At 44.6% G+C, this 27,755-nt stretch overlaps 2 protein-coding genes across 2 annotated transcripts in view; one reads left to right on the top strand and one right to left on the bottom strand.

Moving 5' to 3' along the window:
• SEC24C (SEC24 homolog C, COPII coat complex component) overlaps window positions 1-4,984 on the bottom strand; it is a 37,180-nt gene extending 32,196 nt beyond the window's left edge. The window contains exon 1 of the mRNA XM_036385502.2: window positions 4,907-4,984. The gene's annotated coding sequence lies outside the window, so the exon portion shown is untranslated. The remainder of the gene's footprint in view (window positions 1-4,906) is intronic.
• Window positions 4,985-7,706: 2,722 nt separating this feature from the next.
• The window catches only part of SYNPO2L (synaptopodin 2 like), a 33,924-nt gene continuing 13,875 nt past the window's right edge, over window positions 7,707-27,755 (top strand). Inside the window, exons 1-3 of the mRNA XM_036386219.2 lie at window positions 7,707-7,982; window positions 20,047-20,198; window positions 22,689-23,350. Of these exons, the coding sequence (XP_036242112.1) occupies window positions 7,878-7,982; window positions 20,047-20,198; window positions 22,689-23,350 (919 nt within the window). The 5' untranslated portion in view covers window positions 7,707-7,877. The remainder of the gene's footprint in view (window positions 7,983-20,046; window positions 20,199-22,688; window positions 23,351-27,755) is intronic.

The following is a 27,755-nucleotide window of genomic DNA, read 5'->3' as shown; positions in this document are numbered from 1 at the left end:
TCCCCTGATGATCTTTTACTATTCCCTTTTCAGCCTTCCCTTCCTCACGTGAATATCAGTGCCTCCTGCCTGAGCAGGTGATATCTGTAGCTTGTTGCTCTCTCCTCAATACCAAAACTGAGAGGTAAGCTGATTTAATGCACATCTTACAGAAAATAAGAGTTTTGAGATAATCTCCTACACTTTTGTGGAAAAAGTAGCTACACAAACAAGATGGTTCTAATTCAGTGTCCCAGTTGAAAGACAGATACACCTCAGACCTTTAGCCAGCCCATGTGCCAGCCAGCACAGGCTCACCTCCACCACAGCACAAGCTATTACTTTCTCTACACTGGCAGAGGGTCAAGGAGGGAGACTTAGGAACAAGTCCAGTGCTGGAGCTGTGGACAAGGCTGCTTCATTGTTTTGTTGCCCAATTTGCTCTGAACATAAGGCTTGTGGCACACTTGCTCATCACTGATGTGAAATACCATAAGGCAGGACCAAGAGTATTTGCCTCTAAGAAGGTGGAAGACAGTTGTCGCTGAGGTAGTCTGTTTTCCCTCTTCCCCAGTACAAGTTATTTGTACCAAACATTCATTTTGTTTCCACTCAAAAAACATCTCTGTGTAAATTAGAACCTGGTCACTTGAAGAGATATGGAGAAAGGGAGAATTTCATGCTCTGTCTTATGACATGAAGGGTGGCTGGGGTAGGGAGAATGACAGAAACAATACATTTCCCAGATAGAGAGAAATGGAGATAACAGGCCACTTCACTGGATAAAAATGCTGAGGATATTCCTTTGCACGTAGCAACACATTACCAAAACTAAGCCAAACATAATACTGACACATGGTGTTGGACACCATATTACTACTCAGCAGTTACAATACAAAGCTCAAATAAGCAGGACTGATGCTAGAGAAAAAAAGCCTATGACAAGTGGTCATTACCATAAACAACAATTTTCCTGCAAAGCAGGAAGCAGTCACTCTATACCATTTTCTATTCCTCTGTATAAAGGCAGCTGACCATGAAGTTTTGCTCAGCACAGTTACAAAGCCACAATTACACGAGAAGACTGCTGTACAAGACAGACAAGCAGTGAGGATCAGTAATGAACTGATGGGAGGAAAATACACAGGAATAATGTAGGAGGTGCTGAATATCTAAATTTTTACAATAGCTTCAAGATTACTTAGTATCCAAACAAATCAGACCACAGTGAAGTTTCTATGACGTGTTTTAAAAAAAAACCTAGTGATTCATATGAGCTTGTTTCAATGAGCAAATCTCCCAAATCACTGAAAACTTCATATTCATCATTTTTTATAGTATGCATTCATTGTTAACTCCCTTTTGAAACTGAAAAGCTTGATCTCATCAGTTCTTGTTCACTTTCTAAAGGAAAGGCATACAGCAAAATTACTTTCCTTCACAAAGTAATTTTTTTTTTTTACTGGTCCCAGAGAAAGAAAAAGCCTGTTTGTTTCAACTTCTGAGGAGACTGATACCTTAAAAAAAAAAAACAAACAACAAAAAACCAAACCTACAACAACAAAAAAAACCACATAACCCAAGTCAACCATGTGGCCACGAAGGAAATATTTAACTTAACACAAAAATCAAAACTATTTCCAAAAGATGGGATAGAAGGAGAGCATCAGTAATTCAGAGTATTGCCTACACTACTTTTAATGTTTCTGTTCTGCAACTTTCTGGAAGCAGCAAGGTTTTGCTATTCTTACAAAGACCTAGACTCTGGAGCTAACAGCACTCTTCAGAAAGGGAAATGTCCTTGCTTTTGTTTCATTGACTAGGTCTTCTACGAGCACTCATGGAACACTTGGTTCTTTTCAGATATAAAAAATTACTGGGTGGGGTTTTTTTCTGTAGAACATCTCGGAAAACAAACTCGTGTCCTAGAAGTCAGGAACTGCCAACTAATCCGTAAGCTGGCAGGCCATTGTAACAAATGCCTCCCACACATTTGTCCAAATCAACCCAAAAGGCAATACTGGAATCCACTCCAATCTGGTTGTAATCTGTGGCACTCTCTCTTCCTTCTTTTGCAGATTCTCAACTTGTTACACCACAGGTAACGTCTTCTTCATCTATGCATTTTGAGTTACTGCCAGAAACATTTGTTTTAACAGTTCACAAAAAGTATAAGACACAGTTTTCAAAGTGAATCCAAGGTATGATCACTTCCATATTAGTCTAAAGAAGGCCACATTAAACCCAGTTTTGTAAGGCTGACTCATCATCCTGGGCAAGGTACAATACAGTACACAAGTAAAAAAACCCAGTTTAGTCTTGACCTAACCTTAAAACTACCAATACTTCCAACCCCTGCCATCACCACCAGATTTCTACTTCAAGAACACTTCATACTTTGTTGACTCAAGTCTCCTGGTGGGACTGATTGGTATCTCTATCACTGTAATAAAGCTCTACGAAAAGATTTGAAAAACGCTCTGCTATGAGCACGGCTTCTGAAGAGCAAGCCCAGGGAGGCAAAAGTCACTGACAATACAGCATCAACAAAACCACAGAGAAGGATCTCTGTTTCCTAGCTACCTCCACATACATGCGTACAGACGTTACAATGAGTGAAGTAATCTGAAGCATTTCTGTGAATCTTGCACAAGCATAATGGATTAGAAAAAGCTACATGAGCAGTTTCAAATTTAGGGAAGAGGCCAGAAGGAAGAAAGGGAGTACATAGAACAGGACTAAAAAACAAGTTTTCTTCACATACATTGTAACACTGGCCATCTCTGTGCTCTGACTTGCTCTACACAAATACACATTACACAATTTCCATCACTTGCAAGAAACAAAAAAGGTCACAACTAGCTTTTCCTAATACCTATTTCCAGTTCATACTGCCTTTTAATGCTTTCTATGTTAACAATGAATCCTGCTGAACATATAAAACAAGCTCTATCTTCACAATTTATCCCTAGCACATCTTTTCAAATCTAAAGAAAAAGAGACATCCACCTCTCTTCTGCAGAGACCTTGTTGTTGATTACTGTTGGTGACTCTGTACCTTGTCCTTCTTTAGCCAACCATCAGTTCTTCCTTTGATTTTTGACCCTCCTTCTGATAATAAGTGTTACACAAAGATAACACAGTCCTACCACAGCAGGAAAAAACTTCCAAAGAAGTACAAGAACCAAACCACTCATCAAAGAAATAATCTTTTTAATAGCTGTTCACTGCTATAAGTCAGCTTTCAGCCATGAAATTAAAACCTGGAGTGAGTGTCACAGCATATTAAGAAGCAATTATATATTCTTTATATTGATGACCTCTTCATACTCTGTCTACAACAGTAAAAGAATCCTGAATTGCACAGCTTCAAGCCAAAAAGAGTAGTTCCATTAGCAAGAACTGGTTCCACATGAAAATGGATAGAAATATTTATGTTTTCACAGAGTGTATATATGTGATTGAAAGTAAGTCTCCTTTAAAGAGGAAAGCTTGGAAGCTTTTGGCTACATATATTTCTATCTGTCCCTTAGCTGGAACACCTACTCTAGGAGAACGTTGTGGGAAAGAGAAAAACAATGTTAAAGCGAGAGTTCCCTAAGTTTACTCATGAAAACTCCACATTAATAAAAAACAAAGACTTTAATACAAAATCAGTTAGTTATCTCCCATTTTTACACTGTTTGTATAAAACAACAAAAAAAGAATTTGCATGTTGTGCCTCAGATAGTGATTTCTGTCCAACATTCCTAACAACATTTGGTAAAGTTGACTACATAATAATCCTGTAACAGAAATGGATCCAGAAATATTTTTAAGGAATTATCACATTAATAGCTAACAATCAACTGAGTACCAAACTGGAAAAAAAAAATCTGTATTTTCAATGACAGTATAAACATTACTTCCTGTGGATAACTTCTGACATAGGTGTAAGCAATTCTTTTACGTCCCAGCAACTACTTTCTATTAGCCAGTAAGTTGAAAAAGAACTTCAACTACAGCCCAGTTTGGATGGTTTTGTAGTCCCTCTCAGAGATCAATACATTCCAAAAAAAACCCACCAAACAAACTAAAGGAAACTAAGTTTCACCATACTCCATCAAAAGCATTTCTCAGAAAGAGTGAAATTCCAACAACAGAAAACACATTTAAAGCCCCATCTACATGGAAAGCAAGTCACATCTTGCATAACTACCTTCTCAAGACTACACTTATATTTCGATCATGCCATCTCCTTTACTTTCCTTCTTCCTTTTCTCACAACCACACGACCACTAAGTTTTACTACCAAATTCACCCAATCTCAGAGGCCAGATCTGCGCCAGGAATGACCATCCTTTGCAAAGCTCGAATGAATGAAAGCCTGAACAGCCCAGCACAAACGCCAGGGGAAGGATCCGCGGATTACAGGAGATTAGAGAGGTTGCAGAGGGGGGTATCTGACTCGCGGCGCACCCCGACCAAAATGCAGCACTCGGTTCTCCGTGCCGGACCGACGGCCCGACTCGCAGCCGCGGGGTGTCGCCGCACCGCACCGGGACACCGACGGGTGTCCTGGGCAGCCCAGGCACTGGAAGTGCAGGCCCCGCCGGCAGCCAGCCCGGCTCCGCAGGCCGCCGGCACCGGCCGGGCCGCGGGCGATGCGGACACTCCCGGCCGGGCGCATTCCGGGGAGCCCCGGGGCTCTGTAGAGCCTCCCGTGGCGCGCAGCACGGTGGGCCCGACGCGTCACCCGACCAGTGCCACCGGGCCTCGGCGGAGGAGGAAGCGGCAGCGGCGGCACCGCCTCGGCTCCGGACCGCGGCCGGACCGCCGGGCGCGGTGCCGGGCCCAATGCCGCCCACCCGCTCGCTCGCCCGCAGCGGGCACCGCAGGGCCCCGCCGGTGGGCCCGGCCACCCGGAGCCCCCTCGGGCCTCACTCACCACCGCTGCCGCCACTGCCGGGCCCACTTCCGGCTCCCGCCCCGCCGCTCCCCGCCGGCCGCTCCCCGCCTGCCGCTGCCACGTCCGCGCTCCGCCCGCCGGGGCCCGGATGCGGCGCAGGCGCTGGGAGGCACCGGCCCCTGACGTCCTGGCTGGGGCGGGCGGTGACTGCAGCTGCGGGGAGGGCCGCGGGGCCGCTTCTCGCGCGGCCCAAAGCAGCGCTGCCCGCACGGGCAGCTGAGGCGTGAGCGGGGCTCGGCCGAACGCTGCTGAGCCGCGGACACCACTGACCACGGTGCCCTTGGCCGCCTGTCCCGCCTGCGGCCTGTGAAAGACCGCGACAGGGGAGCAACCAGGGCCAGTTCTGCGCCAAGTTGCAAAAGAGTTGTTCACTCCCTGCTAACAGCCGCAGAGTGGTCGTCCCTCCGTACTTGGCACTGCTGAGGCCACACCTCAGGTACTGCCTGCAGCAGGCCCTACTGGCCCCCTCACTTCAGAAGGGGCACTGAGGTGTTGGAGCGTGTCCAGAGCAGGGTAACAAGGCTCGTGAAAGGTCTAGAAAACTTGTCTTCCAGGAATGGGTGAGGGATATGGGATTGTTTATTCTCGAGAAGAGGATGCTCATGGGGGATCTCATCGCCCTCTACAACTGCCTGAAAGGAGATTGCTGTGAAGTGGGGACTGGTCTCTTCTGTGGCTACAGAGAGGACAAAAGGAAACGGTCTAAAGCTGAGACAGAGGAGAGTCAGATTAGATATTAAAAACATTTTCACTGTTAAGGTGGTCAGGCATTGGAATAGGTTGCCCAGGAATTTGGTGGAGTCACCAACCCGGAGGTGTTTAAGAGGCATCAGGATCTGGTGCTGGGTGATGTGATTTAGTGGTTTAGGGGTTACAGTGGTAGTGCTGGGTGGATGGTTGGACTTGATGTCCTTAAAGATCTCTTCCAACCTTGATGATTCTGTGATTGTGTTGCCAGCAATATGCAATGGCACCGGATGAGTGGTGCTATAGTAGTGGCAATGAAGTAGTCAACCAAGCAATGGCATCACAGCAAAAGTACATCCTCTGGATGTTATGGTATAAGGATATTAGTCACTGAGAGCTAAGCACATGCAGAATAAGGAAAAGGTAAGGGTAAGCTTGTCCTCTGAACCTTAACAGAAAATGATGGTTTATGCCTTGCAGGAAAGGGGGAACATGGACTTTAACTCTTGTATAACTCCCTGGCTTGGGATGGCTAGGAGGTCGTGTCTATCATGATCCTAAAGAAAAACCACTGAAAGACTCTGCTCCACTCTAGTGAGACTCCATCCAGAGACCTACATCCAGCTCTGAGGTCCTCAGCACAGGAAAGACATAAACCCATTGGAGTAGGTCAAGAGGGAGGCTAAGAAAATAATCATAGGGATGAAGGCTTCTCTTACTAAGAAAGGCTGAGAGAGTTGAGGTTGTTCAGTCTGAAAGAACATTTTGAGGAGACTTTATTGTGGTCTTTCAATACTTAAAGGAGATTTTTAAAAAAGCTGGGGACAGACTTTTTAGTAGGGCTTATAGTTACAAGACAAGGAGTAATGCTTTTAAATGAAAAGAGGTAGATTTAGACTAGATATAAGGAAAAAAACTCTCTGAGTTAGCTAGAGATTTTGAGATCTCACCAACGAGATCTCAGGTGGATCCTTGACTGGACTGGACCGAAGGACTTCGTCTCTAGGTTTGGTAGCTATAGCCCCTTCTTTCTCTCTCTCTCTCTCTTTTCTCTCTCTATCTTTTTCTCTCCCTTAATCCCTCTATCGCATTTTGCTGTGATCATTCAGTAAAGGTGCATTTGTTTTGATTGTTACTGCAAATCCCCTGTGCTGTGTCGGTTTTTTGCACCCTGAGATTAAATCCATGAACCATCATGAAACCCCTTCATAAAGACGGATCGTGACAGCTACCAGGCTGGTGAAGTACTGTAACAGGCTGCCCAGAGTGGTGGCAGTTGCCCCATCCCTGGAAACACTCAAGGTCACATTGGACAGGGCTCTGAGCAATCTGATAGAGTTGAAAATGTCCCTGCTCATTGCAGGTAGATTGGGCTAGATGATCCTTAAAAGTTCCTTCCAACCCAAACTATTCTATGATTCTATGACCTGGTTGGGCTCTCTTGGCCATTGAGTCTATATAAGCAGTGCCCTGCAGAGAACTGTGTGAATCCTGTGTGTAGAGCTAATCCCAGCTATTCTGGTCCCAGTGTCTAGTATTACAAGTGAATGTAGGGGATGTCAGGGAGCTGCACGCTGCAGAGGGAGCACAGTACGTCTACAGTCTGCCTGTGGCTTTCAGGGCAGGCACATAGTGCTGCTGTGTAAAGACACTAGCTGCATGGAGAAAATAGCAGTGGAGAGCACATTAATTGCAAGCTGGTTTTGTTCGATTCATAGGGTCAGGTGCTGTCACCTGATTTGTACGAGTTTGTGCCTGTGACATGTCATTGCCTGAAACTCAAACTAATGGATCCTGAGTACTGAGTGACTCTAAGATTTGCATTTGGAATGCAAAGTGGAAATAAAAGTTTTACTGAAATGCTTCCAGCTTTAAGAGTGTCAGACAAAGCTCTGGAGAGACAGGAGGTGTGCTATTTTCAGCCACGTTCCGGTGAGAGATCCATCATGGATGCGGGGGGGCACAGAGGGTGAGATTGACATGACACGTGTGTAGGACAACTCTGGCCCCTTACCAAGGGCAGAATCAAATGTCTAATCATAGGCAGAGCAGCAGCTGAGAGTCCAGAAGAGCAGTGAAGGCTGGGCTTGACAGTCTCAACTCTTGTGTGTGTGTGAACTTCAAGGAGAAAGTAAGCAGAGGGCCTTGTGGGGACTAGAGAGTGGTGGTGTGAATTGTGAATATGGTAATAGAAGATTCTGCCTGTTAAGAACTGGAATCTGTACTGAAGTTGTGAAGACGAAATATCTAAAGCACAGAAATCATGGGAGCTGAAGAAGAAATGCTCATCACTCTGTCTGGAGGTGCCCCCTGGGGCTTCCGCCTGCAAGGGGGTTCAGAGCAGAAAAGACCCCTTCAAGTGTCAAAGGTAGGACCTTGAGGTGTGAACTGTGAGAGCAAAGTTGTTCTGCTGAACTAAGATATCCCTACTGATTTCGGCATCTTTCACTACTGTTAAGGAATACAGGAACTCCTTACAGTGGCAGCAGATCTTCAAAAGGAAAAATTGGGTGGTGTGCTCAAGCAGGGTGTGAGGTGGGCTGTGGATCCTGGAATAGATGCTATTGAGGTAGAGACAAGTGTCAGGTGAAGATCTGCTTCAGTGCAGGTCTGTACAGCTCAGACACTTTGTAGGCTGTACAACTCTCCTGAGTTGTCAGAAGAGCTATAACCATAGTGACAGTGCAGGGAAAAGGGTTCAAATATGGAAACTTCAGTACTCATGGAAGACATCCAACTAAAGAAAAAATAAATTGAAGCAGTTAAAGCCATATTTTTAATTCAATTGTCCCTAACACTTCATTACTATATTCCAGCTTTCAAAATAGATGTACATTTCTTAGTGCCTCTTCTGTTGGTGAAAGTTTTTCCACACTGTCTGAAGTGAATATTTGTGATGCTCTAGGCAGCAAATACAGGTTTAATTTCAAGAATTAAAGAAAAACAATTGTTTGAATGGGAGATTTAAAAAATTGAAAAAACATGAACCTTGTGTTGCACTACTTTTGATAAACAGCTGTTACTGTTGTCTTTTCAGAAAGACTACTGAATAGATTGAAAACTAGAGGAAAAAAGGTCCTCTTTATTAAGCTCAAGACAGCTGCATTAGCCTTGACACAATGATATCTTGGGATATCTCGCTGGAAGGCACCCAGCAACAGAAATGAAAAAATGCTCTGCCCAGCTCCTTCTGTTTCCTTAAGCAGACCATGTCTCTGACAGAATTTTGAAATTAGATGTTCTGTGTCACTTGGCTCACCCCAGATCACATAGTGTTTGTTTATAACTTCTGCCAAATTGTTTGGAATCCCATAGCTTGGCCTTGAAGTGAATGTTTCTTATGTAGAGAAACATGATTTTTCTCCAGAAAAACAACTTCTGCACAAACTCATAGAGTTTCAGGTTAAAAAGAAATAATCAATATCCTTTAAACAGGTGTCTGGCATCAGTGGTTCTTAGGAAAATGGAATTTTCAGGGGTTACATTAATTCTGCATGGTCTAAGATTGTTTTCACTCTTGTTTTTCCCTCAGTAGATAAGAAACCAGTACTGAAGAGGGAGGAGATTGTGAGTGTCTATAAAGATTACTCAGGATTGAAGAGCAGCAAGAACTAGTCATTACCCAGGCTAAGTTGCACCTTAAGGTGAATGGAATATTGCTCAAGGATTAGTAGCACTTGCAGGAAGGTATTAACTAGAAGCAGCTTTTACCCAGAATTGGGTGCTGTACTTTAAGTCTAGCAATACAAATATATATAATTTTACAATACTTGGATATTGCATTAAAAATAATTATGAAAAATATAATTTATACAAATCCATTTGAGGCTCAAAGTAGACATCATTCTTTAGGCAGGATTTTCATTTTATAATTATCTTTTTTGTCTGTTATCTCCCAGAATTTAATAGCATCCAATGACCCTACATACTTTCTTAAAGGCAACACCAATTAAGTAGTCTCCGAAGAATGGATGGTCCTTACCAGGTACTCAGGAAGATCATATCTGAATGTAACCTGCTTAGAAGAGAACAAACTGCCAGGTGTCATGTGATGGAAAGTGCAGCCATGAATAGCTGATAGGTGCCAGGAGATAACTGAGTGGACACTGTTTGTGTCTCAGAGATTCCAGTGCTGTCATTTTAGAGAATTTCAACTTCTAGGCTAGAAAGTCATAGCAGTAACACTAAGGAAAGATGCTTACCTTTGGATGCTGAGTCAAACGATGAATAAGTGATAGGAAGTTAATTTGGGAAATTAATCAAGTATAACAAATACATTATATATAAATGATACATGTTGTACTTTGGTAGAGGTGCTGGATTTGCCAAGCCAGACTAGGTTAAGAGTCACCTCTTGTTCTGCTTCCTGCTTCCTTTGTGTTTCCTGAAAGTATTTCAGAGGAAGTTGTAAGTTTCACAATGCATCTAATTTTTGTGTAATGCAATGTGGAGAGAAATCCTTTCCCCTCAGGTAGTTATCAGCATGCCCTTGGAAGTATCTAAGAATTGGCAGTCCTAGTGGTTTACCCTATAGATAAACAGAAAACTGTTTCTGAACCACTAGTACCTTACCTGTCTAAGTCTTATATGATTTCCTAATGAAGATTTGATAACACCAAGCAACCAGGCATTCCAAAGACTAAAGGTTGCACTAAGTGGAACTTCCTGCTTGAGTCGCTCTTGCTGTATCACACAGCCCTTCACAATTCCTCATCTTACATGACCCATGTACACAGTTCACAGTCTTCTTGCCTTTATGCTTTCTAAAGTTTACATCACCATCATCTTTTCATTGTTTGTCTTTTTGGATTTTAGGATAAAATTAATCACTGGTTGATGTTCTTGGTATCTTTTTTTTTTTGTTTTCCTGAAAATTCTTTGGGTGTGCTGCATGGTTCCTTTCTCCTTTCCTTTTCCTTTCCTTTCCTTTTCTTTCCCTTCCTTTCCTTCCTTTCCTTCCTTTCCTTTCCTTTCCTTTCCTTTCCTTTCCTTTCCTTTCCTTTCCTTTCCTTTCCTTTCCTTTCCTTTCCTTTCCTTTCCTTTCCGAGACCTCTAATTGGTTGTTCTCTCATAAGGTGTTCACAAGGATGGCTTAAATTATTGGCTTTTTTCAAATTGCAATTAACTCGAAATGTACATTGAACATATGCCTTTTTTCATAGACTGTTTTCTAGTTCAAAGTATTCAACTGGCTGTAACAAAATAAAGTACATGAGCATGGTGGAAATGGGGTGTGAACCCATTTTTCTACAGACTAAAAGGATGCATAGCTGTAGCTTCAACTATTTCTCCAAGCAAGGGATCAATTCTAAACCTCAGTCCAGCTGCCAGAAAGGGGTAGAAAAGCAGCTCTATCTTCACATGCTGGATGCAGCTGCCACAGAGCTTCTGTGCCATTCAATAACTCCCTGTGGCTTATGGGTTCAGGGACACACCTGGAGAAAGAAGCTGGAATGAAATCCTTGTGGACAGTCTCTTGGGTTGGATATTACTGGGCATGAGCCTGCAGTGTGCCCTGACAACCCAGAAGGCCAACAGCATTCTGAGCTGCATCCAAAGAGGAGTGGCCAGCAGGTGGAGGGAAGAGATTCTGCCCCTCTGCCCACTTGAAGCACTGCATAAACCTATGGGGTCCTCAGTGCAGGAAAGATCTTTGACCAGAAACAGTCTTTAGGAAAGAAAGAGAACAAACATAAACACAAGAAGCAAAAAGGATCCATAGATGGCAAGATTTTTATTTTAGAAAGGCTGAGGGAAAGTACATGGTCCTCACATGTAGCTGTAACTGATGAGAAAGTTAACCCATTCTGGAAAGAGAGTAAGAGAGAACAATACTATCAGGTTCCTGGAGGATTTCTTTGCAGTAAGGATATGTGCATCAAATGCTTTCAAAACAAAACAAAATATAAAATAGCTAGTCTGAGAAAAGTTGTAAGCACTAATGCTATTAATCAACGAAAGTAGAAACCTAACATAAAATTATATTATGGAAATAATTTTTATGAAGATGAACAGGACAGTTTTAGGATAGTGCAAGTATATGCAAACCTGCCTTTAGGGATCCTGCTACAAAACAAGATTTATTCAATGAGAGGCAAACGTGGTTACTTTCTATAAAAAGCAAGGAAGGCACATCTACCTCCAGCACAAGAACTAGTAATACTGACAAAATAGAGGAAACTGAGTCTTTACAGCTGGTACTGATAGTAGAGGCAAAGGACCTGGGCGTATTAGTGCATCACAAATAATAAGCCAGCAAAATTATGAATCTCTGAAAAAAAAAGAGCAAACATAAACAAATGAGCCTCAGGTAGACATGTCTAACAGAGATAGGAAGGTGTTGATATTACTGTCTAATGCACAAGGGGGAATTCACTGGAAATACCATACTCACAGAACCAGCCCCTCTCAAGGAAAATAAATGTAAGGTAGAGCAGCCATAGAAAAGGAGGGGAGAAGAGAAGGCTTCTTTCACCTAGCAAAATATTGAAAGAGGTGACTGCAATCTACAAGTAGATGTTGAGCAAATACCAGCAGCACTATTCAAATATAGGTGACAGGATTGACAGCATAGAACAACTAACCAGGAAGGTTCAGCAATGAATTTCCAATCAAGAAAAAGAATTTAAAATCTTTTGAGTCAGTTTATGAAGTGGAGTAAACAATATGGCCTCTGAAAACTACAGAGGATTGGCCCTGGTAGCTCAAGAGACTCCTTTCAGTTGCCTGTTCTGTACAAATACTCTGCAGCAATGTTAGGGTAATTGTTAGGGGAAGCAGTAACACAGGATTGTATTGGTTCTAAAGCAAAAATTTTTTTTTTGTTTAAGAGCAGTTCATCACAACCTCATTTTTAGCTCTCAAATTCCCTCTTTTCCTTTATGGTTCTCTGCTGATAATTCACTATTTCTTACTGTCTCCCCTGCAAGATATCCTTGCTGCCTGTTTGCCATGTCCCTGCTCCCTGTGACACACAGCCTGGCTGCTGTGTGCCACTCTCCTATGCTCATGTGACATGATTCCTGCTGGAGATGCCAGCTCTAACCCAAATAGGCCTGACGGCTTCCAGATTTGTGAGCACCTTCTCTTCCTCTCCCCTTTTCAGTGGGCAGCCTGTTCTTTATCTGTTTTCGCAGATGTTTACTGTCACACCTAAAAAAGCACTACTAGTCTGTAGCCATCACTAATGCTGGTTTTGGAGTGCCTCAAGCTTCTTTGGGAGTAGTCCTGGATATATTTTATGGCCTGTTGGCACTTAGGCAGGTGCTATGTTTGGCTGCTAGCGAGGGAGGGCATGCTGTGGCACCAGTGGAACTTTCCGAGGTTCTGGAAGAATCTCTTGATGAGAAGTTGCAGTGAAACCATACATGCTCCATCTATACCTGGTGCACTAAATGTACCTGGGACCATTCTCTGGCACTTATGCCAGCTGCTACAGACTGTAATGAAGCCCAGCAATTAACGTTTTCTGTTCTTCCAAACAAAATGGCCACATGCCTGTAGGCAGTGGCTCTGGGAATGATCTGTTCCAGCTCCCAAACTGTGCCTGGAAATTGGCTATTGCTGTCCAGAACAATCTCAGCCAAAGATGTGCCAAGGATCATTTCAATATTTTACTACAGTAGTTGCAGTCCAGAGCCTAGGTTCATTCCCTGATATTATTCAGCCTGCTACTGGCTAGAACAACTGAATACACCTGTGGAGGCTGAGCCTGGTTTCTGATGTACATTTATACCTAGAAGATGACTACAAAAATGTTGCAAGGCACAGGAAGCTCTCTCTACCTAAGTGCCCTAGATCCTTCAGGTGAATGGGATGCTTCTTTAATCCATACTTGCGGCTGATCCTGTCCTTGCTGCCGCAGAACAATGGTGCTTATCCTCCTCAGACTATTGCTGAGAGGCTGCCTTTGGGTTAGTGAGTGCTGTCTCTTGGTGCAGTAACCCACTCTTGCAGTATTATGAATGCTGTGTTTGATATTCTTTTGCAAACCAAAGCGACCCTCATTCTATTGAAATAGTAGCAGGTGTGTCTTCTTCTAATTGGCCCTCTCTCAGCATAAATCCTGTGGAGGCATAATATACTTAAGACTGTTCAACAATTAGTAGCAGCTGAAAAGAGCCTTCTGTTTTGAGAAGGGTTTTCATTCAGGGCTTGCAAATGCTCACGGCCCCTTAGAACACAGTATCAGCATGCAATGCTAAGGCTGGGAACCTTGTTCTGGAGTGTTATCTAATTGTAAATCTTCTATACTTTCTCAGTGGTTTCTCATGGGCAGCTCCTTGCAGCACTAACTCCTTCTTCACAGCACAGCCAATAAACTCCTGTACTCTCCTTGACTAGCTAACCCAGTCTTTTATAGCACTCATCCTTACTTGACACAGGTGTGGCCTATTAAGGGCAGGCTTGTTCCTAATCTTTGGTGATTAGTACAGCTGCAACTCCTCAGGGGTGAGATTGCCTTCTGCTCTATCTCTATTCTTTTACATTCTATCCCCCCACACTGGAGGACTGAAGCATGTCTCTGGATAACTCTGCCCTGTGTTCAAGCATCTTTCCCTCCCTCTGTTCCAGTTCAATGCCTGGACCTGTAAAAAGACATTTTGGTTGCTAGATTTGCTTATGAGCTTCAATTCCATTAGGTTTAGATTCTAAAATCCTTCATGGCACACAAGCCAGGCTAAGAATCTAGAAAAAGGACTTACATGTATAAGCATGCTTTTTTCTGAACATTTAGTTGCTTCTCTCACAGCTCCTAAATGTGGGACCTGGTACAAATATTTGACAAATATATCTGTTCCTTCTGAATCCTGGCTTCATATAAAAACCACTTGATATCCTGCTGCTTACTCTGTTGAGGGTAAAATGCTTATCAAGTACTTTAAGTACATATTCTAGTACATGTGGCATTATTCCTTGTCATCGATGTTACATTTCAATCACTTTTCAGCTAATTTATCATCAAATAACAAGAACTTGTTCTTTTGTTCCTGCACCAGTACACTCTAGGCAGTAACCTATTTTACAGTAGTCTGACATGTACTTAACCAACTGAGCAGAATTAGCATCCTCTTCCACTACCAGCCCTCATTGTTAAACCCCTTGCCCAGAAGGCACCCAAGTCTGTCCTACTTAAGACACATCTTTTCACCACTCTCCCTTGCTGTGTCCGTCCTACAAAGTAGGTGTTCTCTTCCCTCTTTCTTTATATAAAGACTCCCTAATTAAGCTTCACCATGGATGAAGTAGCTCTGCAGGGACACTGGACCTGCTTTACCAAGAGGCAAGTCTTCCAGGGTCACCTCTTAAGAAGGAACATGAGGTTTTGTCGGGAAATTACTGGAACTAACTTCCTGTGTAGTTGTAATGCTTAGTGTAATTATTATGGATATTCTCCTATAAAATAGCTTCCAATAAAATCATGGCATTGGCATGAGGATGTGATATTATTTGCTACTTAATACATTAGGCACAGTGAAAGTATCTCACTGGATCTCTGTGTTCAGGTAGGCAACCGAGATAAAGAAAGATTGTTGGAAAATGTCCTATTTCCAGGCTCTTGCCTTTTATGGCTACAGTCTGAGTGTCTTCTCTGAGGTCACACAAAAACTCATCCAGGTCTTCTGAATCCCAATCTAGCCATCTACCCACTCTAGCCATCTCCTCTCACTAGCCACAGGTGAATCCTTCCTTACACAAAAAGAGTAAACCCTGGCCTTAAATAAAAACCAAACTGGCCCAATAAGCAAAATTATATGAATGCATCTTCAGAAAGAAGAAGAGATGGAGGGTGTTTGCTTTTGCTTCTGCACCTAGCAACTGCTCTGTTTGTGGTTTGAGCAGGAAGTTCTAGGAGGAGCAGGCCCACATGCTGGTTGGCTCTTGCTTGAGTCATTCCATTTTGGTACGGCTTTATACCACAAAAAGTAATTTGTTATCTCTCCATGAGAACCCTGTGACAGGACTGCATATCACAGAAGGCTGGGAATGAAATTTAAACTCTGCCAGATTGTATGGAGTATTGGACCCCATGTCATTGTAGCTTCTGGGGGAAGGGGATGGCTCATTGAGAGATGCGATAAGAGAGTGGAAGGGCATTGGGTGGGAAGGTGAATTGTATTCAGTATTAAACTCTGACTCAGACTGAGGCTAAAAGGTTTCTGCTGGAAAGATTGTAGATTAGATGAAGACTGATAATAAAATTTATCTTCCTACCTTATAGGCTGAGCTCTCCCAGTGAGAGGAAGTGGGAGGTGGTTTGGGCAGGCAAGGGGAGAGATGGATGACATGAGCCTACACTGCAAACCACTTCTATTTACCCACAGCCTACTTCATTACAGAGAAGCTGTGCTGGCCAGCAGGGACAGTGGTTGCAAAGTTTCAAGACAGGTTCACTGGGCTGTACTGAGGCAAGATGTGAAGCCACTGAGTTACTATCAGGATTACTCTATTCTTAGCATCCCAGCATGTGTTCAGCCCCCACATACCACTATCTAAATATAGTCCCTACTGAAGGAGAGATGTTGCCAAGTTGCATCTGACCCTCTCTTCTCTTGCATTCTGTTCCTGAAAGCCAGGCTGAATTCCCCAAGACACGTCAACAATCAGCATGTCCTTTTGTCTGCCTAGGGCTGTACAAGGAAACCTGTACTGTACTCTTAAAGCCTGATCTCAGCCCTGGCCTTCCTGGCCTCTCCTAGCACTGACCTTCCTTTCAACACCTCTTCTTATTCCTTTCCTCCTCAATTGTTGCCTTACTCTTTTCTTTTCTTTTTTTTTTTTTTCTGTGTCAGCTGGCTCTGTCCTTTCCCTCTGTCTGGTTGAACATGATCAATGGGAGGAAGCAGGCAAAGTAATGAAAGAAAACATGTGTGTATGTGCATGTGCACAGTACTGCAGACACCCAAACCTCTCTGACAAGAGCTCTTTTGTCACTACAGATCTCCTGCTGAGAGGGCAGGGAGATGAACAATTTTCTGAGTAAATGTGTTCCAGTTTTTCACGCTGATTTCTATTTCCAGTAGCATAAATCCATAAGACTCTGAAACTGGGATTTCCTAAACCCATCTGAAATCTAAACAGGACATACCTTGACATGAATATGCCATGGGAGAGTGTGTCTACTGAGGCATGGAGTGGAAAGTCTAACAGTCAGTTACAAGACGCTCACAGAGTTTGTGGGGCTTCTCACATAAAAGGAGAGGTCAATCCTCACCAGTATGTGCTAGAAGGTTGGACAGTGCAATCCCCCAGGGCCAAGTCTGGGGCCAACCCTTACCACTGGTCAGAGTCTGTCAGTCCTTCTTCTCATTTGCACAAGAAAGTTCTTCAGGTATGTGTTACAGCAAGTAGAGAGGTTTTCTCTTTGAAATACCACTTTTTCCAACTTTTGCCACCTCTTCAGATCAGCTGTTGGGTGACACCTTCCAAGCTTTCTGCAGCCTAAGGAGAAGCTCCCTGTTAGTGACACTTCATGTGGCTCACTGGGTGCCCAGGAGAGGGCATCTTTTGGACATGGGGAGCAAGTGGCTGATCCTGAGGGCAGCCTGACCTTCAGGATGGGCAGGGAGCCTGGCTTTTGGACTGGGCAGCCACCCTGGCCTGGGGCCTCAAAGGCTCAGTGCTGCTCTCGCTGTACTCAAGATGAGCAGGTTATGGGTTCCCATTAAAGTATCTACAGCACAGAACTGGCAGTCATGTAAAAACTGGCAGACTTGTGTTGGTCTCTGTCCAGAGGCTCTGCAGCCTCCAGTACATTGCACCCTGCTGTCATGACTGTGGATTAATTCCTGTCCTGTCCTTCTTTCTCTGCACAATCCTCTTCTGTGTTTAACCCCTTTGCCTTCCTCCCTGGCAAATGCAGTGGGATAGGGGTTTAGTGTAAAAATGAAGCTATGGATAGTCCATTTCCCTCTGATCCCAGGAGCAAATTCATAAGCTTCCAAGGAGGGTTTATAAATCTGTGGAAGACTGAGCCAGACACATGCTACTTTCAGACTCCATAGGTCTCTTCCTGCACTGGAAGAGACCTGATCCTGTTTTCCCAGAAAGGAATGGAGACCTGGAAAAGTCCCTCCTGGACTGCAGAGCACTGAAGTACCAATAGTTGCTTTAGTGCATATACTCTCTGTCAGTCCAGTAAGATTTGAGCACAGACCAAGCCAGACCCAGCATCCTCACTAACCATAAGAAAAATGCATTGCTTGCTCATGATTATCAGCCCACGTGGCCTGCCTGAGTCTCACCAGTCTTCTCTGGTATAAAGGTACCTGAAACAGCATCAGGCAGTGTTGGGAGCACAGCCTGATCCTTCCTGCCTGGGAACCCCAAACAGTTGCCTGCAAAGACTTGCAGTACTGAGGGACTAGAGAATTGCAGGAAATTTACTGTTGCTGTTCTGGCTGGTCACCAGCCTACATCTTTGGTTCCAGTGAGCAGGGAGGAATACCATGGGATGTGAGGAATGCTCTGAACACCTGCTGACAGCCTTTAACCCCCAATCCCCTCGCTTTACAACTGGGAGAGATACTCAGTAAGTATGTTTCCATCCAGTGCCAAGCACCGAGTACTTGGCTATGGAGCAGCAGTTGGCCTTTTGGGGAATACCGGGAAACCCTCCTTTTAACCTCTTTTCAACTTCCTAACTCTTTTCATTATCTGCTGTATCAGTAGGCAGCACTGGAAAATGTGTCTTCTTTACCTTCTCAGTTAACAGCTGCATCTGGATGAAGTATCAGGAAGCAGCATTTGTACTGTAACAGTGGTTCTTCAGCGGTGGGTCATTACAGACCTACACATGCTCATTCCAGGCTTATATTAACAAGGAGGGAGATAAAGGACTAAAATGACAGAGGCTGATGGATGTGGCAGCTGGGATGAGCCAGTCCCTATTTTAAGCATGCAGGCAGGATTTGGGGTCAAGTTGGAAAGGCTACAGAGTGATAAAGTACCAGTGAACACAAAAACAACTTGAAGCATAGCCTTCCTCTCTCCATCTTCTTCCCCAACACCTCTCAGTCCTGCTGACAGGCTGACCTGGGAGGAGCATTGCTCTTGTCTGCTCAACACAGGGCAGCAGGGTCAAGCCCAAGGCACTCACACGCCCCATAGGTGCAGGGGGCCTGGGCCACTAAGACCAGCCAGTCAGGCCATGGGACTTCCTTAGGGCTCCAGCTCTCTCCTCTCCTGCTCCCCTGCTGCTCCTGCAAGAACTATGACAGGGCAGCAATCCTCCCATATTCCCTTCTCTTTCCTGAAGCTGCCATGAGAGTGTGGGCAAAGTAGCTGCATGATGTTATAGATGAGTCTGGTGGCTCAAGCAGCAAGGCTGTGAGATATGGGTGAAGGTGCCCTGTTGAGTATTACTGACACAGCCCATTCACTGCACCCTTTGTTAAACACCTCTGCACTGATTTGTCTTTCACTTAACTGCAAGATCTGAGGAAATATTGTAGAAGAATCTACAAATAGAATGTAATAGTACCTTGTTCCTGACTTGCTCTGACCCAGTGATTTTACACAGCTATTCTTCAATGTGAAAAATGAGTACATTATGGGTGCCAAGCTGTCCTACAAGACTATCCCTGTTGCTTGCATATATAGGAGAGGTCAGTGGTTTTTGACTGAGTGGGCATTTGGTTTGCTTTCTTGCTTGCCCTAGCAGAAAGGTTAGGCTGAGTTGGTAAGAAGTTTAACTGATAGATGATGGAATGAAAGGGAGAGTAAACACTTGGTGCAAGATGGCCATGAGAGGACAGATCTAGGAGCTTGCCTGGAGACAGTGACTCTGACTCCCTTCTCAGATAAAGCAATGCATATCTTGCACAACTCCTGTTAAGGCTAAAGATTTATTCCAAGTTTACACTTGTGTAACAGGACACCATGTTGCCTGATGCAGATGTCCAGAAATACACTGACCAAAGCCATTGGAGCAGGAATGCTTAACACCAGAATATGCCTCAGAACTGCCACCTCTCCCCAGTGTCAGCTTCCCTGAGGATGGTACTTGCAGAGACTCTGCATGAGTCAGGGATCATACCAAGGAAGTACAGTAGAGGCGTGCATAAGGACACACGGACATGTGCAGGCATAGTCTGTTCCTTCTCTGAAACACAGACTCCCTAACCAACTTAGGAGACAGGGAACAAGAGGAGAAGAGCATGTAGATATTCTTGAGTCTTTAATCTGCACTAAAGAACTTGAACAGGGTTGGTGAGCAGGTCAGGCCTATGCTCAGCAGAGTGATTCTTAGAATTAACAGGGATACAGAGACCAAAAGGCATAGCCAGGGCTCATCCAACTCCACCCTGTCAGCACAGTAAGTCTTAGGGCTTATTTTATTCTCTGAGAAATGGAGCAATAGAAGGGCCAGCAACTGCACTAAATAGCTGCTGTTCTTCCCTTCATCCTTATCCTCTCTCCTGCTTTTTCAGATTCGAAAGAGAAGCAAAGCGTGCCGTGGAGGCCTGTGGGAAAATGATGTTCTAGTATCCATCAATGGGAAGTCATGTGCTGGCCTGTCCCATGCTAATGCCATGCAGATCATCGATTCCTCCAATGGCATGCTCAACATCCGTGTGAAAAGGTAACCTGCTCCCAAGTGCCAGTGCTGTGACAGTGCAGGCAGTAGGGTGGTTTCATCCAGTACAGCAGCTGTCCACATCCAGCAGAAACAAGGCAGGCAGGAAGCCTTTGGTTTCACCATATTGCAAGGTGTACTAGGAGGACTTACCCATGTCCTAACCTGGCTAACATGTTGACATCTCAATGTTTTGCCCTGTCTTACAGTGGGCTGTTGTAGTCCAATAGTCTGTATACTGACTCCCACAAAGATGAGAGGTGTGTGGCTAGGTCCCTTTTTCATAGGAAGAAATATCTGTGCCAGTCTCTAGTTCAGGAGAATACTGGAGATCAAGCTCAAATTTATGGACAAAAAATAGTCCCAGTAATGTTCCTTGTCCTCCCTGTGCTAAGTTAACCCAGCGCGTCAGTGCATGCTGGATGCGACCCAAGCTATAAATGAGTAATCCTATAAAGGTGAAGGCAGCAAAACTGTGTGAGGTCCTAGCTAGTCCACACTACTGCCTAAACTCAGAAAATCAGGCCCTGGTGAAGGGGGCTGGGAGATGTGATCTTCTACAGTCCTGAAAAGACAGAGAGAGCACTGTGAGCAGTGGGAAGGCACAGCCATGCTGGTTGCTGTCATCCGTAAAGCAGGAGCAGAGGTGGGCAGTGCTCAGAGAAGGAAAGCCTGAGCATGGAGGATCTTCCCCTTGGTTTCAGAAAAAGTGCCGGTGCCTTCTGATGTGCTCACTCTATACCCTAACTGTGAGTAAGTGGGATGGGTAAGTTCTGTACAAGGTGTCCAGAATAGCTCCTGGTCCCTTGCCAAGGCCTTATCTCACACCATTGGAGCCTATCTGCAGCAAACAGGTGCCTGGGCAAATTTTAATCGATCAAGATCAGCACACTTTGAATTAACAAGTGACAAAGGCAGGCTTCTTGCATCCTCTGGATGGAGTCAACACTGAATGGTTTGGAAATAATGAAATCAGTTGGTTCATTTGGAGTAGTGAAGAAATCATCAAATGTTGCTTTCTTGATCACATGTCTATTCCTACTTCATCTTTACATTCCCAGAGAAAATACCAATCATTCCTGTTCAGAAAGGAGAGGGAGCTGGATGACTCTGGAGTGTGTGTATTTCAGAAAAAGAGGGAGAGACATTGACCTGACAGTACAGAACAAGAGAAACTGGCTTATAAGCAGTCATGCTTCTCAGTTACCTGATCAAGTGCTTAAAGAAGAGGAGGGACTGTTCTGTTTCGCTTGTGGAATGTTGAGGTTGCTCCCCAGTGAGATTTCATAATGGCAAAGAGTATTAAAAAGTAAACTGCCAGAGAAATTCTCCCACCCTTAGCTTCCAAAAAGTTTGCATTTGACATAAATAAAAATTTTTCACGGTTTAGAATTGGGATCCAAGTCATGAATTGCACAGCTTTACAGAGGCAATGCTGTCTGCCTGGCTTCATGGTATGCATGTTCAGAAGGCAAATACTTAGGACTCCTTTATAGCTCTTGTAAGCCCTGGTGAGTCTGACAAGAGAAATAACAAGTTCCCAGCTCCATCTGTGTAGGCTGGAGTCAAACTGCTGTGGAAATCCAGACTCACTCTTGAGGACCGGGGAGATGGAATGGGCTCTTTTTCCGTCAGCTCAGCCAATTCTCCTTCCCTCTGGAAGCCAGCAGCAGGGTTAACTGCCTCAGTCTGTCTGGCACCTACTCCAGTCATCCCTCCAGATGTCTTAGAGGCTTGAAATTGCTATGTCTAAACCAAAGGCAAATGCCACCATGGATTGGGCTGGCCAGCATGACTGCATACGGTTGTCAAAACCCAGGTACTGATAGCTTGTGAAGCAGCCCCACAGTGAGCAGGCTAAATATTAGAGTGGTCTCCTACCACCAGATACCATATTCCTATCCCCAAAAAATGCTTGGGCCTTTATATCCTAAGTATTTGCTATTTACTCCCACGTAGAGGTCAGAGCAAACAAATAGCACTGACTTCTTGGAGCCCAGTCTGAACTAAAGCAGTTTGGGGAGCCAGGATCTGCAGATCTGACACAGTCTCAGCTGCAGGAGCAGCTGGAGTGCATTGTGATATCTGAGCACCAGCCGTTCTCTGCTGACAAGCTGCAGGCTGAAGGGTAGGTCTCCATGTCCTGGGGAATGCTTGCTATGCAGGAATTCAGCTCTCCAGGAGAAATGCCTGGGGAGCTGATTAGGCTTGGTAGATTTTTTATGGTTTTAGGGCATTCTGATTTTTGAATGTTTAACACCTGGTTTCCATAGAGCTGTGAAGCAGAAAATGAGAATGAGGGCACATAGCTGATGTCAGGGATAAGTCTGGCCTTGGCATCTACACTTCAGGTGCCTGTACCACCTGAAAAACACCTGTAACACTGTCCTATAACACCTGTATGTCCCAGTCCATAGCCCTCTCTCACTCCAGGGTTTCTTTCCAGTTTAGCTGCACAAAGGAAACCTCACTCACCACTTTTCCTTCTCCCCACAGGATAGTTGGTGGGGACCAGACTGGCCCGTGGCTCCAGCGCTCCCCTTCTCCAGGGCAGCGAGTGCTCTCTCCACCATCCGTGCCCAGCCCCTCAGCACAGTTACTCAGCTCTGAAGCAGCAGGAGCCCCAGCCACCACTCAGCCCTCCCAGCCATGGAGGTCACAGAGGCACCTGGAGAGCCTCACGTCCCCACCGGACAGCGAGGCCTACTATGGTGAGACAGACAGCGACGCTGACAACGTGGCGCAGGAGAAGCAGCGCCGCGCTCGCAGGAAGAGCCCGCGCTCCCCGCCGGACAGCACCACCGGCAGGGCGGACGCGCCTCAGGACGAGGTGTCCCTGTCTGAGCAGAGCGGCTACGAGAGCATGCCCGAGGCTGCGGCGCACGGGGGAGCCGAGCCCGCCAGCTCCAGCGGGGTGGCCAAGAGGGAGATTGTCTGCCTGCCTGGCAGCCGCACGGACACTCCGTTCTCGGACAGCGAGGGACAGCTGCGGCCACCGTCAGCAGAGGGGCGGGAGCCTTCTCCAGAGGCGATGCTCCTGCCCCACGCCACCAAGGCGATCCGAGCGGAACGCCACCTCATCCCCATGGTGGGGCCGGTGGAACACCCGATTGATGAAGACCTAACCACCACTTACGCAGAGAAAGCCAAGCAGGCCAGTAAGTCCCCTAAACTGCCATTCATCTATGCCTTTTCCTTGTGCTGGATGCTCCTTCCAAAAGCCTGATTCCTGCAAACGCCAGGTGGGTTAGCTCCTCTACCTTGCAAAGGAGTCAAATCAGCCCTGCAGAGACCAGGGCTTCCCGCTGCAGTTTTGGCCCTGGGGTATTCCTCACCCAAGGCATCCTAAGAAATAGATAAGGTAAAGAGTCTGGAGTCAGGGGTCTGGGAGTCAGAGGCTCACAGAGGCTGCAGCCATTCAACCAGATGTGCTCTAGTACCTCTATGTGCTGGAAAAAGGATGGATGTCACTGGTTTCTTCAACACTTTGGGCTAAGAAGACTCGAGTGACATGATGGTGTCAGGAAATAACTTGGAGGTTAAATTTCCCTGACTTTCCAGAGATCTTATGGCAGCTCAGTTTGCTCCTTAGCTACCTGTGTGTTAAGCACAGAACACTCATTTCAAGAGGCTCCTAAGGACCCCTCTGCTCACTTCAGCTCTCCATGGACACAGAGGCATGCAGTATTACACAGTTAAGGATGATGAGAGATAATTTGTAGGCAGCATAGCTGCAAAAGAGTCTTGTCAGAAACTGATTTATTTCTCTCACCCTGTCCAGCTCAGGGAGGGACTCTTCTACATCAACTTTCCCTGCAGGCACTCATCCCGGTAAGGATGCTCATGTCTGGCTGGCAGCAGCTGGTGCGTTCAGGTAGAATTTATCATTTTTTAGGTGTTGGCAGTGGAGGGTTGCCAGCAAGGACAGGCAGGAGACAGTAAATTAGCTCTTGAAACAGTTCCTTGTAGTGCCATCCCTGATAGTCAGGACCTTTCCATGTGGAATAAAGTACTGAAAAATGTAGTGTAGTATATGGGTGATGGTCCTGAAGTGACCTTGATTGTGAATATCTTTCCTGATTTCTGCTACACATAGAGTATTTCAAGCACAAATATGAGGGCAGAACAAAGTGTTATCTGATTTCACAGTTGTGATGTATCTAGTTGTATTAAAAACAAGGTAAGCATAAATTTATCTTCATATATATATCTCAGTGTACTATAACTTATTACATTTCTGTGAGCCTGGAAATAAAGTTTTAAAAAAGTGACTTTAAAAAAGTGACAGAATGGAAAACAGAGACACAGAAAAGTTACTAGACTGAATCAGAAAGAAAACACGTGGATTCTAACTTCTGATCCTCTGCTTCAAATGCTAGAGATTTTACCCAGGACAGATAATACTGCAAGGCAATTATTAAACCTCTGTTTTATCCTTGGGCTAAATATTCTTTTATCTGTTCTGCCTAAGGACTCCTGTAGAGGTAACTTTCAAACCTAGTTGCTTCCTTCAGACAGGGCACTGTCCTGCTGCTCTTTCCAGTGTTACAAAGGGAGGCTCAGTTGGGTTCCTTATGTCTTGCTCTGCTGGGCACTGCACCTGACCTGATGCCTTGTTCTACTTCTTCCTAGTCTTTAGCTCTCATTTTCCTTAGGACAGGAAAGAAATCAGCAATTTCAGCCTCCCTAAAGATGAAGCTATTTTTCCCCCTTTGAATGATGTCCAAGTATGAGGTGAATGTTGAGAAAGGCATGTTCAGCTGCTCCCTGCCACCCGATAGTCCTAGCAGTACAAGAGCAATCGCTTTACATCAAGACTTATTTCCATGGACTGCATCAGTACAGAGGGATCCCAGAAAAACTATGTATTTCATTCAGAGCATTTCTGGTGGCAAGATAATATCCCATGGCAGGAGATGATGCAACAATATTGCCAGCTGGAGTTAGGGTTCCCAGAAGCATTGCAGACTGAGGTAGTATTTTATTCTCCTATCACTCCTTCACTCTCTTCACTGCTGAGCTGCACTGGCTCCATGGGAGGCTGCTTGGACTGGCATAGGAGGACATGGTAGAGCATCTCTTGCCAGAAAGGTGTAGCCTTGGTGAGGATGTCTGGGCTAGCATTGTTCCAGCTCCTACAGCTGCTCTAGGCTCCCATGGAGACAGCAGCATTTAAAGTTCTGTTCTCTACCTTTCCTTAGCAATATCCACAGCACAGTAGCCTACTCTGGGACACAGACACTCCTGGGTTTTGCTAAACAGGAATGTGAAGTAATATTTTAAAAGTCAGGCAGGGTTTTAAAACCTGAGTTAGCTCCAGGAAGTGACTTGGACTATCAGTTGTGAGAGCCTAAGTATCGATATATAGGCAGGAAACATTTAAGAGCCACTGTGAATACCTATGCAGATGGCTGCCTTTTGAAGCACTATTTAAATATATTCCCAGTGCATCTGGGAATAATACATCCTCCTTGCTTTGCCACAGCCTTCTTCAGCTCCCACCACTGCACCATAAGAATGTGAAAAATTGTTTTGTTGGGACTGATCCCCAGGTGATTCCTTATTCTTTCTTCCTAGAATGTACTACTTTCTCATGTCTGCTCTGATGTTTACTTCAATTTTAGGGGTATTTCTCTTGTCCTTTGTTTTAATTCTTTCTAACTTTTCACTGTCATTTTTAAGCTCCAGAAACTGTCTCCTTTTCCCACTTCTGCCTGCACCTCAAGCAAACAGAATTGAGGGTACATTATTTCTAGATGAGTATTTAGAAACATCAAACCTCCATATAAATAACTGAAATCCCTGAAAAAGAACAGAGATACATAATAATTCTTTTGCATATCACCAAGAGTAGCAACTGACATTCTTCACTGCTCTGTTGCCCTGCAAGGATCTCAGTAACACTGCTACTGCTGTCAGCTCTTGGGTTTTCTGTAGCTTGGTTCTTTACTTCCTATCTCTAGACAGAAAATACAAATTAAAAAATCTACATCAGTTTCAGGGGGAAAGTGGGAGCTTGTGGCAGGGAGAATCAGACTATAGTTGTCACAAGTAATTGCAGGTGAGGTTTTTTGGTTTCTCATAGGTTCTGCAGTGTCCTTCTCTTCTTACCCCACCTTTGGAGGCTTGGGATCCATCTGTAGCCAGGGTTGCTTCTTCTCAGCCACTTGTGCTCTCTGGGGTGCACTGTATTTTCAGCCCCATTGTAAATCATCTCACAGGACAAAAGGCTCAGCCTTTTCCACAACTGGAAATAGGACAGACATACCAGGACAGCAGTCTATTCCTAACTTGCTATCACACTGTGTCAGTGAAAGAAGTGCTTCAAAATATCTTAATTTAAACTTATCTGCTGAACTATTTTTAGTTCCTAGGATTCAAGAGCCTCTCCATGTATGGTAGAGGAAGGGAGGGAAAACTGGGTGGGGAAATTTCCTCCTCTGCTTTATATGGACTTGGCTGCCTGTGCAGAGTCATCAAAGTTACTACATTCCATATCAGAAAAGGAAATCCTTCTTGTTTAAAGCGGATGTACAGCAGCATCACTTGAAAAGATAGGTTGCTTATAAATAAGTGGCCTATTCATCAGCAGGTTATAGAGATTACCTCTTCTAAGAGTGACTGCAGTCACATTTCTCTGCAGAGAGGGTGAGTGCAGCAAGCCATCTCTCAGCCTGTTACAACTGGTATAGGCCACAGGGGCTGTGAACAAGATGAAGTATCTGAATGGCAGTTTGAAGTTATTGCACCACATTTTCTATTTGGCTTTCACCTTTGACAGTTGTAACTGAAATGATCACAGTTATGTGACTGTTAGACTAACTTGCTGGTTTTGACCTTCACTGCAGTCTAGGAGACCAATAGGTTTAGGATAATAGCCTACTACTACTACATCCTACATGCCTTAAAGTAAAATAGAAAAGCATTCTGCTGAGACCAGGAGATTAAAATTAATTCCTGAACTATTGATCTTACAGAAGTCTGTTCCTAGCATCATGAAGCCATGCTGAATCACCCTTGGCCCTTGCCACTCAATGAGCAGCCAGCCATTCAGGAAACAAGGACAACAGCTTCTATGACTGAACCACAGATCGAGGGACTGATCTCATTTCAGCATGCATGAAACTGGAAATTGCTTCTGCTTGGGAAATCAGTTTCCAAACACTTCAGTAGCAGTGTAGTTGTATGTGTTTGTTTAAGAAACCTCACTTAATAACTGTCATTCATGTGTGAATTCTCTGCCACTTGGAAGGCATTTATTAAAGACTACACAGAGTTAAACACCAGGCATCTAGAGCCCTCTTTCTCCATTTCTCCACCTTTAGGCTTGAGTATGACATTTGGTCTTATTCCTTCAGTTTATGTCCTTCTGTGGAAAGCAGAGGTAGTATTTTCAGGCTGATATATTAATGGGGCAGAATCCAGATTATAAAATACTGCTGTCTGTCTTAGCTAGGCTGGATGAATTCTTCATTCTTTCTTGAGTCATCTCATAATTGTCACAAGTAATTTGCCATCTTCCTCAGGTATTCTTACTGGAGACCTCCAGGACCTGTTCCCTCA

The sequence above is a fragment of the Molothrus ater genome, chromosome 8 (assembly GCF_012460135.2).
Source record: "Molothrus ater isolate BHLD 08-10-18 breed brown headed cowbird chromosome 8, BPBGC_Mater_1.1, whole genome shotgun sequence".
In the NCBI taxonomy this organism is placed as follows: Eukaryota; Metazoa; Chordata; class Aves; order Passeriformes; family Icteridae; genus Molothrus; species Molothrus ater.
Note: the sequence above shows the minus strand (reverse complement) of the source record. Positions and strands in the feature narration are given on the sequence as shown.